The 11,841-nt window shown below is 60.1% G+C and overlaps 1 protein-coding gene across 2 annotated transcripts in view; it reads right to left on the bottom strand.

The window, feature by feature from the left end:
- The window catches only part of DSCAML1 (DS cell adhesion molecule like 1), a 102,682-nt gene extending 91,961 nt beyond the window's left edge, over positions 1–10,721 (bottom strand). For both annotated transcript variants that reach the window (XM_063178379.1, XM_063178380.1), the window contains exons 1-2: positions 10,597–10,721; positions 1,470–1,787 (exon numbers count right to left, since the gene is read on the bottom strand). In XM_063178379.1, the coding sequence (XP_063034449.1) occupies positions 1,470–1,787; positions 10,597–10,639 (361 nt within the window). In that variant the 5' untranslated portion in view covers positions 10,640–10,721. The remainder of the gene's footprint in view (positions 1–1,469; positions 1,788–10,596) is intronic.
- Positions 10,722–11,841: the final 1,120 nt, after the last annotated feature.

The following is an 11,841-nucleotide window of genomic DNA, read 5'->3' on the forward strand; positions in this document are numbered from 1 at the left end:
CTAGTAAATAATTCACTCTGCAGAAGGGGGTTAATACCAATTTACTCCACAGTACAAGGTATTAAAATAAAAAACCCTGTAGTCACTTCTGTCACGTTCCCTCTGCTAGCCCCACTTTTAATAGGTTACATAATGAAGCCATTCCTGGGCTATTAGCCCTCCTCAGCCTGGTCAATAATTTACTATAATGGCTTTTGGAATCAGCTCTTTGCCATATTCCTCCTTTTTTTATTTATTTAAATTTTTTTTTTGTTCCTAATAAGCCTTGGCAAGCTGAGGCTGAGTGGGAACCAGGCTGTGGGACACTGAGGGGGCCCCCAGCACGGACAGATGTGGCCCAGCCCCTCCCACAGCTGGGAAAAGCCTCCATAAAGGGTTGGGCGAGACAATCCCAGTTCAGAGGGAGAGGAACTCTCCTGCCACCAGGCTGCAGCCATACTGCATTCCCCAGACACTCATTGGGCACCTCCAATCCACCTCCTCGTGTTCCACATCCACAGACAGGCTGGCAAGGGCACAGTGCCCATCTGTGCCCTGGGTGCCTGCCCGGGTACCACCAGCCCAGACACCTCCAGACACTGGGCTGTGCTGGCTCAGCACCTTGGCTGCACTCAGGGGGCACAGCCACCAGCAGAGCCCCCAGGAGAACAGGTGATCCCCTGCAGGTGAAGCACTTTGCTCCTTCAGCTGCTCCTGCAGCCCCAGCCCTGCTCCCCACTGCACATCCCACCTGAGCTGCACATCCCATCCTGCACATCCCACCTGAGCTGCACATCCCACCCGAGCTGCACATCCAACCTTGCACATCCTACCCTGCATATCCCACCCTGTACATCCCACCTGAGCAGCACATCCCATCCTGCACATCCCACCTGAGCTGCACATCCCACCTGAGCTGCACATCCCACCCTGCACATCCCCTCCTGCACATCCCACCTGAGCTGCACATCCCATCCCGAACATCCCACCTGAGCCGCACATCCCACCTGAGCTGCACATCCCATCCTGCATATCCAACCCTGCACATCCCACCTGAGCTGCACATCCCATCCTGAACATCCCACCTGAGCCGCACATCCCACCTGAGCTGCACATCCCATCCTGCACATCCCACCTGAGCTGCACATCCCACCTGAGCTGCACATCCCACCCTGCACATCCCCTCCTGCACATCCCACCTGAGCTGCACATCCCATCCTGAACATCCCACCTGAGCCGCACATCCCACCTGAGCTGCACATCCCATCCTGCATATCCAACCCTGCACATCCCACCTGAGCTGCACATCCCATCCTGCACATCCCATCCTGCATATCCCACCCTGCACATCCCACCCCATGCCCTGCCCTTCTCCCTGCTCCATCCTTTTGCAGGAACCAAGGCAGCAGCCCTGGCTGTGCCCCCAATGGAGCAGAGCAGGGAGGAGCCACCCCTTTGTGGCCAGCCCGGTGCCCACAGGCAGCTCCCACCTGCTTTAACACGGATGTTGGGGCTCCTGATTTTGCCAGCCGAGTTCTCCGCGGTGCAGAAGTAGTCGTTGTCGTGGATGAAGCTGTTGAAGGCTGATGGCGAGAAGGGGTAGAGCTGCAAAGTCCCATTGGCATGGACGTGCCGGATGTGGGGCACATCGTAGATGTCGTCACCCGTGGCCAGGTACCAGCGGAGGACGGCGCTGGGTGACCCTGCTGCCGGGCAGGGGATCACCACCCCCACTGTGCTGGAGAAGGTCACCTGCTGCAGGGAGTCGTTCACAAAGTAGAGGCTGGTTCCGACATCTTCGGCGCGTGCTGCGGGCAGAGCAGAGGCCACAAGGGCACGGGTTACTGTGGGGATGGCCAGCGCTGGTGGCACAGAGACCCCTCTGGCACAGAGCACCCTCCTTAGCACACGGACCCCCTCCCCTGGCATAGACACCCCCTGGCACAAAGAACACACCCACACAGAGAGCTCCATGGTACAGAGAACCTCCCTGGCACAGAGAACCCCCTGGCACAGAGACCCCTCTGGCGTAGAGAACCCTCTAGTACAGAGAACCCCTGGCACAAAGACCCCCCCAGCACAGAGACCCCTCCCCTGGCATAGAGACCTCCCTGGCACAGAGACCCCCCTGGCACAAAGATCCCCCAGCACAGAGACCCCCTGGCACAGAGACCCCTCCCCAGCACAGAGACCCCTCCCCAGCTCAGACACCCCCCGGCACAGCCTCTGAGCACAGAGACCCCTCCCCAGCTCAGACACCCCCCGGCACAGCCCCTGAGCACAGAGACCCCTCCCCAGCCCAGACACCCCCCGGGCCAGCCCCTGAGCCCTGCGTGCGGAGCAGGGCAGCGCAGAGCATCCATGCACGGCTGGAAGCACACAGGACCTTCACAGGCCAGCGCTCCTGCTGCCAGCACGGATCAGGGATCACAGGCACCTCGGCAGGACAGCCAGGGGCTGTGCAGGCAGGGTGGGCACCCCGGGCAGCCCCCAGGCTTCCCCAGGGGTGCCCAGCTGGCTCTGAGCGCCCAGGGCCCCGGGGACAGCACGCCAAGCACGGCCACCAACACTGCTCCTGCTGCCAGCCCTGACATTGCTGTGACCCCCCAGCACAGCACAGCAATGCCATCACAGCCAGGACACACCACTGCCAGGCAGGGCAGAGACCTCCCCTGCCACCCCACCACTGCCCCCAAACCAGAGAGGGCTGGAAAATGGGGATCAGAGCTGCTCCCCTCTCCCACAGCCACAGGCAGGGAAGCTCAGAGCCAGGCTGCTCAGCCTGAGCTTCTCCTGGGCACCCCTGCAGCACCCAAATGAGCGCTGAAGTGGGTTCAGGGGCACCGTCCGGCAGAGCTCGTGGCCACCTGCATGCCCAGCAGCAGCTCACACTGCTGTAGAACAGCACTTCCCTTCGTGGGAGTAGGGAACGGACCTCTGCCCCCAACTCCTGCCACTCTCCAGGACCACGAGCTCCCCCTCCCAGCCCAAGGCAGCGAAATTGGCTATAAATAAGGAAGAGGAGGCCCCCAGTCACTGAGATCCGCTTTCCTTTTTTAGCTGCACTCTTTCCAAGTGGGCGGAAGGACAGGGATCTGGGAAGGGCCCTCGGCGGGTGTATTAATAGCGCGGCTGAGCGGTGCCGCAGAGCCAATAAGCAGATCAGCCCCGGTTCAGAACGAGCCACGGGGGACCCTCCCTGACCTCGATTCCTTAACTTGGGGAGGAGGGGAGCAGCACAGGGGAGAAGGAGAAGCCTCATCTGCACACCCAGGCTCTGCTTGCCTGAGGAGGGGCTGGCTGAGTGTCCACACTGAAGGGCTGGCTGAGTGTCCGTGCCCGCTCCATCCCCGTGCCAGCCTTCTCCTGCCAGGCGCCCATCCTGCCTGGGAGCTGTGCCACCAGCCCAACCCACAGCAGCCTCAGCAGCTCAGGATGGGGCACCCTGAGATACCTCAGCCTCAACAGCTCAGGATGGGGCACCCCGAGATGCCCCAGCCCTTCTCCATCCTTCTCCCAGCTGCCTGTACAACCTCGTGCCTCTTCCAGCATCCCGCTCTGGCTCTCCGTGCACGCTGCACAGCATCATCCCCATAAACAGCCAGGGCTCCTCCTGTGCCCGCTCAGAGCCCTCTGTGCCACAGAAGGGATGTAGCTGGTAGCGAGGTCCAGCTGTGCCACCGCACAACAACCAATTTGGAGGTCACAGAACCATCTCCTCGTGTCCCCACGCGCGGATTCCCCGTGTCCACACGCGGGTGCAAGGAGACAAAGCCGTTTGTTTTTCCCTCCCTGGCTGGTGAGCGCCAAAGACGGACGGACAGAGGAGCAGAGCTCCAGTCGAGCCTTTGCAGAGCCACGGGGCCACCGCTGGGCCCTGCAGATGTCATTTTGTGACATCTCCAGGCTGGTTTGTCGTCATGAATCAGCATTTCCCTTCACGCCAGCAGCGCGGTGCTTCTCCCAAATACATGAAAGGGAAAGAGGCGCACATTTGCAGGCAGAGGAAGGGAAACAAAGGCTGCACGAGCAGCAATGAGCTATTTGTGGCTGAGCCTGAGCTGAGCAGAAGATGGCTGGAGCCAGGGCACAGCAGAAGCCACCTTCAGCCTGGCTTTGGACCAAGGACGGCCAGCTGTGCCCCGTGCTCCATTCAGGACCTCCCCCCAAATCCCACAGTACAGCTTGGGAAGGCTCCTGGAGCACCCAGAAGACGATTCCTGCCAGGAAAACATCTTCATCCTCAGCAGCACCAGGAGGGCTCAGAGCTGGATGGGTGAGGGGCTGGGGCGAAGAGTGGAAAAATACCTCATAAACAGAGAAATTCAGATTACCCATAAAGCTTTTTCGGGTCAAAGGGGGAAAGGGATTTTTAATAGAAAATGGAGGTTATGGGATTGGCAATAGTTATGTGACAGACGTATAGAGTTAAATCCTCATAATCTCCTTTACCATTTAGCATTGAGCACCATCCTAATTCCATGTTTCATAAAACTGTCTCCAAATCACTGGGAGAGATTAAAAATTTAGAAATAGCACAGCAATATTTTTAAACCAGAAATCACTGCTCACATCTGGTCAGATGTGCTGACCCTAACCTACATATCGAGGGCATTAATTCACATGAACCTGAAGGGAGGAGGCTGGGAGAACTGAGCTGGAACAGATTCTGCTGGGAAGGCAGCCTGGAGCCCAGCCTGGCTCCAGCTGGGAGCTGCACCGAGCCCAGCACAGGGCTGGACACTCTGAAAGGCAGGTGCTTTAAGTTATCAGAGCTCAATCTTCCTAAATTGTGGTAAATTACAACCCAGAGCTATTGAAATATTAATATCTCCATTCGAGCTGGGAGAAGCAAGTCATTTTGCTATCATCCCTTCAGAATATTTACCAGTTTTGATGGCTGGACTTCCCGAGCTCCAGCACCTTCAGTGACACAGCAAAGCTCTGCAAGCACCTGCTTGCTCCAGAGAGGGGCCACAAACTGTCCCCAGGATGTGTCACCATCTCTGCAGGTGTGTGTCCTGCCTGGAAAGGTGCAGGTTAGGGTTAGGGTGAGGTTTTTTGTCCTGCACAAAACCTCCCAGAAGAGCCTGTCCTTGTCTAAGAAGCAGATTTAGGAGCAGCCTCAGACAAGGACGGGCTCTGTGCCAGCCAGGGCTCTTCCTCCCGAGATAAGAGGCTTTTCCTGCTCTCCGTGCACGTCCATCACCTGTGCTGGCAGCACCCAGCCAGCCTGAGCCCACCCAAACCCCTCAGAGCTGAGCACGGTGCTTGAGCTGGGTGCAAACCTGACAGAGCCAGGGAAATGCTGAAGAATTGATGGTTTTGGGGGGTTTGTGTTGAGCACGGTGCCGTAGCTGGGTGCAAACCTGACAGAGCCGGGGAAATGCTGGAGAATTGGTGTTTTGGGGGGTTTGTGCCATCCCCTGGGCAGGCACTGAGCTGGAGCTCTCAATACCCCACTGGCTGCAGTTTTCTGATCCTGGTGGTGACCCCAGCCCTGCTGCAAGGCTGGTGAGGACCTGCCGGGGCTCCCTCCCAGATAAACCCCACCTGTGGGGCTCCAAAGGGACCAGCAGGGACCAAGCCGGGCTGCAGGGATGCTGAGGAGAGCAGCAGGCTGGTGGCCACCTCGCAGCTCATTCATTGTCCTCATTAAGGGTGGTTGACACCTGCCCTGCTCAAGGAGAGGGCGAACCCAAGCCTGGCACGCACCGCGCTGGGAATTGCAGGTGGGTGGCGAGTCCTGGTGGTCCCTCCGTGCTGAGGAGAGGGCAGAAGTTCCATCTGACCCTGCCTGTGAGTCCTGATGGTCCCTCCGTGCTGAGGAGAGGGCAGAAGTTCCATCTGACCCTGCCTGCCAGTCCTGATGGTCCCTCCGTGCTGAGGAGAGGGCAGAAGTTCCATCACACCCTCCCTGCATGCAGGGAACGCTGGAGGAGCCTCCCCGAAGGAGCTCCCTCCAAGCCCTCATCCCCAGGACACCTTCACAGCCTTTGTGCCAGCCAAGGGAGTGACCTCGGGGTTGATGGAGCGGGAAGTGGCACTGCCAAGCTCCTGGAGGGAAGCACCGAGGCTGGTCCCTTCTAAAGAGAGCTCAGAGATGCCTGGGAGAGCAGCACACCCTCCCTGGATGTCACCTCCCCACTGTGTGCCAGCCCAGAGGGGTAAAGCTGTGACTCCTGAACTCAGGGACCGGCTCAGGTGGGTGGAAATGGTGTCAGGAAATGCCAAGCAGGGCCTGGGGCATTCAGCTGGTGCCCAGCACACATCAAGTACCTGCCACAGCATCCTCCCTGCCCTGGCACTGCTATTTGGCCACCACAGAGTCCCACCGTGGTGGCACAGGCCCTCTGGATCAAGCACCACGGTCCTTCCCGAGGTGACAAAGCGGAGAGGGAGCAAAGGAGAGCCTGCCTCTGGTCCTCTGTGGGTAAGGGCACGGCTCAAACGTGCTCCAAGCGCCTGCTCCTTAATGCATCTGCATGGAAATTAGGGCCTGAACCACCTCCAGCGATTACGCCAGCACCCAGGCTGAGGCTGTAACCCTTGCCTGGGATAAAAAGCTCTCCCGGCCGGATTCCTGCTTCCAGAACCTCACCTGGCTGCTCCTGAGAGGCACCAGCCCCACCACACCGTCCACACAGGGCTGGCCCAGAGCTGGACATCCTCCAGCCCTGACCCACCTCCCGAGTCCCCAGCCTGGGTGTGAGGAACGAGCCAAGGGGACACAGGTGAGCAATGAGGCAAGGGGACACAGGTGAGCAATGAGCCCTCCCTTTCCAGGGCCACCTCCACGCCTTGGCCATGCTGACACAACGCCTGAGGTGCCAAGGGGACATCTGGTGACATTGCCCAGCCAGAGGGACAGCCCCGTGTCCCCAGGGAGGTCAAAGGAGCGAGCATGAGGAGTGGGCAAGGGGACACGGCAGAGGCCACACACACCTGGCCTTGGCTCCGTCCACAATGGCCAGGCCGTGCTCCCACGGCCACAACCCACTCGGTGGCTTTGCAAGGTGGAGAGCAGCATTGCCACCAGGCAGCCAACAGAGAACACATCTGGGCAAGCCCTGCCATCTCCTCACCTCCTCCCCGTGCCCTCCAAGCCGTGCTGGCTCCCCTGTCAGGGCCAGGAGCCGCTGCTGCAGCCCTTCCCGGAGCAGCTGGGAGCAGCAGGAGCTGGAAATGGAATTCCTGAGCGTTGGGTAGGGCTCTGCTGGCGGATGATGGCGGCAGCCTGCGCCCGCTGGGGGATATTTCTGCGGGATGCACGAGCAGGGAGAGGGTGACTCCCAAACCATGGTTATGTAAAGACCAAGAGCTGGCTATGGCCGAGATTCCAGAGGCAAGGAGCGCCCTGCACCCCGCGCTGCCCCTGCACGTCCTCCCCGAACGGCAGCGTGGCAGCGGCTGCGGTGACCCAGCGCCTTCCTGCTTGGTGCCACCATGGAAGTGGCACCGTGTGGCTGCTGCCTGCTCGGCTCTGGGGTGCCTCCGTGCCACCCGAGGCGCGGCTCAGCCTCGCCTGCTGCCATGTCAGGATTCTACAAAGCCACAAAGGCTCCCAGCTCCATCCTCGCCCTCGGCTCGCCAGCTGCTCCAGACAAGGACGGAGCGCTGCCCATCCATCCCCTGGCACACGGGCACACGGGCACAGATCCTGGCACCCCAACACTGAGATCCTGGAGCCACGGCTGCTCCGAGGCGTGCCCCAAGCTCCCAGGCAGCCCCCAGCCCCACAAGGGCTGTTCCACAGCACACCCCTGGCACTCGCCCCTCGCACAAGGCACAGCCTCCTCCTGCAGAGGACGAACACCCAGGAGCGCCAGGGTGCCTTTACCCGCTGCCCGTGCCAGGGCAGGAGCTGCCCAAAGCCCACGCCAGGTGACGGCTCTGGGCGAGCTGCCACGGCGGCTCCTGGTGCTGGGAAATTTTGGCAGGATAAACAAGCGCCGGGCACGGCGAGGAGCTGAGCACTGCAGGCTTCTCCTGCGTGCATTTAATGAGGTTTCCATGTTTCATTTCAGAGACAAACGAGCGCTGTGCCACACTGGGGGGCCGAGATGGGAGAGATTAGAAGCCGCGAGCTGCGCCGTTCGCTGCGCCCAGCGCGGGAACATCATGTAAATATAATGCCAATATAAATCAGGCGGCAGAGCCATCCAGCAACATCACGCAGGGAGACGCTGCCCTGGCTCCCAGCCTCGCAGTTGTGGCCAGTCCGCTCCCCATCACACCGCTCGCCTCCCCTCTGCCTGCCAGAGCATCTCGCTGCTCAACTCTCCGCTCGCCGAGCACCCATTGCTGTTTATTCCATAAACAGGGGCAGAAATAAGCAGCTACAGCCCATCAAGGGATTTCTAAACTTCAGGGGTCCCTCGGATCAAATGTTTATCTGCTTTCGGTTTCTACTTGAGCTCTTGTTCTACAGCAGGAGCACGTTAAAAGGATGCGCTTCGATGCCCAGAAATATTAAGTATCTGAAAGGTTTATCATGCATTAAGCAATTCATTTTTTTTTATCCTATTATTCTAATGAAACTTCCATTGTATTGCTGTCCTCTCTCTGGAACCGCTTCACGTTAACACTTTGCATCACCAGGACTGTTCAATGCTGAAGATTTCTCCTTTTTTTAATTTATTTTTTTTTAAGAAATAAAATGTAAAATGAGGCCACGAGGAGTTGTGCTAATGGAGGCTTTTAATTTGCTCCTCTCCGAAGAGATAGCTCTGTGGGAAGAGATCCCTTTTCCAAGAAGCTGGGGCTAAAAAGATGCAAAAAGCAATAAACCAGTGCAGCTCTTTATTATTTTGACTACTGGGGGTCGAAAGGAATCATGGCATCCTCGACGGTTATTTGTTTCCAGGTTTGTTTTTTTCCTTTTAGCACGGTAAAAAATGCAAATGTAAGCAAAGCAGACGCTGGCACGTTCAGCTCAGCAGATCTGAAGCACAATAGCGATTTTGGGGAAAGCTCCCAAAAGCAGCTTCACCCCAGCTCGAATAAAGCAGCTATTCCATAATTAATAATTGATGGAATAATTGATCATCACCGCACAACTGGAGAGGGTGCCCTATTAAAGCTCAGTAAATATTTTTCATTGGATTAACATTCAGCTAACGGGGTAATGGGCAGCGAGAGAGGTCTCATGCAAGGAGGCAGCTCCGTCCCCTTTCTTTCACTTTCCTCATTTCCTAAAATTTCCCCCTTGCTGTTCTCAAATGTCAGAGACGATAATTAGGGCAAATGTCATTTTACATCCTCCGAGCAGACAATTTTCCAAGAGGTGGGCGCTTCCAGCACCCGCATCCGCAGGTCGGGTCGTGGGCAAAGAGGTAATTTATTACAGAAACATAATTAAAAATTCCCGCAGATCCGGAAATGGGCAATTCCTTTATGTAACACGGATCGATTGTTGTAACAAATGCAGTGGGATTTAAGTGCCCGTGCTCCACGCAGCTCCTGCCTCTCTTTAATTGCATCTAGAGCAGAGACTCGCTTAGAGTATCACCTCGCTGGATGTGGGCAGCATCCACTTAATGCCCAACTTCAAATTAATCCGTAATCTTCCAGCGTGTGTCTCCTTGACACGCTTATTCCACGGTTCTCCCCATCCCCATCCCTCCCACATTTATGATTTATCTGTAATCTGATTGATGTCAAACCGTTGGGTTACACTTCACGCAGCATTCCTAGGGGGAAGGATGCGAATTTTAAGGCACGGCTGGGTTTCTCCTGCCGACGGGATCAGACTGAGGAGCGCTCGGGAGACACGGAGCGCTCGGTCCCGCCGAGGCCCCGCCGAGGCCCCGCCGGGGGATGCTGCGCCCGTCGGTGCGGGGTCCCGGCCGCGGCTGCCACCGCCTCCTTGGGGGCTGCGCCGCGGAGCCGCTCCGGGATGCTCCGGCACCGACCGGCCCCGTTCTGCGCTCCGAGCCCCGCCGGTACCGACCGGCATCGCTCCGCACCCCGAGCCCCGCACAGCGCCGGCACCGACCGGCTCCGTTCCGCGCTCCGAGCCCCGCACAGCGCCAGCACCGACCAGCCCCGCTCCGAGCCCCGCGCTCCGAGCCCCGCACAGCGCCGGCACCGACCGGCCCCGCTCCGAGCCCCGCGCTCAGAGCCCCGGGCAGCTCCGGTACCGACCGGCCCCGCTCCGCGCTCCGAGCCCCGCCGGTACCGACCGGCATCGCTCCGCACCCCGAGCCCCGCTCCGCGCTCCGAGCCCCGCTCCCCACCGCGCCGTCCGGGCCGAGCGCTCCCGGAGAGCGCACCGACAATCCCGGGCACTCGGGGAGGGCGCAGCGAGAGCGCGGCGCCGAGAGGCGCGGAACCCCGGGGAGGGCGCAGCAACAGCCCCGGGACCTCGCACCGAGCGCCCGGGGACCCCGGGGAGGGCGTACCGAGATCCCAACAGGGCTCACCGAGACCCCTCGGGACCCCGGGGAGGGCGCACCGAGAGCCCAGGAAGGCGCACCGGGAGCCCCGGGACGCCGGGGAGGGCGCACCGAGAGATGCGGTACCGAGAATCGGAGCACCGAGAGCCCCGGGGAGGGAGCAGCCGGTGCCACCCGCCCGGCGCCGCTGCCGGGGACCCCCGCCGCGTTCCGCACGTACCTTTCGGCAAAGAGTACAGCAGGAGAAAAGTTACCAGCCACATGCCATACAGAGCAGCTCTGGCCCCGGGCTGCGGCGCAATTGCGGAGGTGCGGTGCCCCGGCGTGCCGCGCTCCTGCCGCCGCTGCCAGCCCGGCTGAGGTGCCCAGCGCCGCTCCCGCTCCGCCCCGCTCCGCTCCCGCCCGTGGGCCGGGCTCCCGCCCGCGCCCGCCCCCCCCGCGCCGCGCAGGGCTGGGGGCTGCCGCGGCCCCCGCCGGCCGAGCCCCTTCCTCCTCCTCCTCCTCCTCCTCGGCGTGCGCCAGGGCTGGCAGAGCCCCCGAGCTGTGCTCGCCCCAGTCCCCGGGCCGCCAGCCCCGGTTGGCGCTGCCCCATCTCCGCAAAGCGGCACAGGTGAGCCCTGTGCAATGCAGCCCTGCCCCAGGTGAGCCCTGTGCCCTGCAGACCTGCCCCAGGTGAGCCCTGTGCCCTGCAGACCTGCTCCAGGTGTGCCCTGTGTCCTTCAGCCCTGCTCCAGGTGTGCCCTGTGCCCTGCAGCCCTGCCCCAGGTGAGCCCTGAGCCCTGCAGACCTGCTCCAGGTGAGCCCTGTGCCCTGCAGACCTGCCCCAGGTGAGCCCTGTGCAATGCAGCCCTGCCCCAGGTGAGCCCTGTGCCCTCCAACCCTGCCCCAGGTGTGCTCTGTGCCCTGCAGCCCTGCCCCAGGTGTGCCCTGTGCCCTGCAGCCCTGCCCCAGTTGAGCCCTGTGCCCTGGCCCAGGTGTGCCCTGTCCTGGCCTGGGCTGCAGGTGAGCAGTGCGGCTGGGACACTCGGGACACTCTTCCTGCTCCCCGAGCCTCCTGTGTGCTCATCCAGCACCCAGAGGACAAAAACAATACAGCGGTTTGGGTCGGAAGGGACCTTCAGACCACAAGGACACCTTTCAGGTTGCTCCAAGCCCTGTCCGGCGTGGCTTTGGACATTTCTGAGGGTGGGCGAGCAGGGCTCCAGCAGCCCGTGCTGCTCCCAGGAGAGGGGACACAAGCGAGACAGGGCCAGCAGATTCATTACACATTCATCCCTCCAGCCAGCAAATAACAAACAAATACCAGCTAATGCTTTACTTTGGGGTGTATTTATCCAAGGCTTAGCTCAAGCCGGAGCTTGTACTCCCCAAGACTTAGTCACACCAAAGCCAATTTGTCTGGACCGTTAGAGCATTCAGAGTGTCTTTTCTTGAAGTGATTATAGCAGGTTTTCTTTGCTTTCCA

The sequence above is a fragment of the Melospiza melodia genome, chromosome 29 (genome assembly GCF_035770615.1).
Source record: "Melospiza melodia melodia isolate bMelMel2 chromosome 29, bMelMel2.pri, whole genome shotgun sequence".
NCBI classification, from domain to species: domain Eukaryota; kingdom Metazoa; phylum Chordata; class Aves; order Passeriformes; family Passerellidae; genus Melospiza; species Melospiza melodia.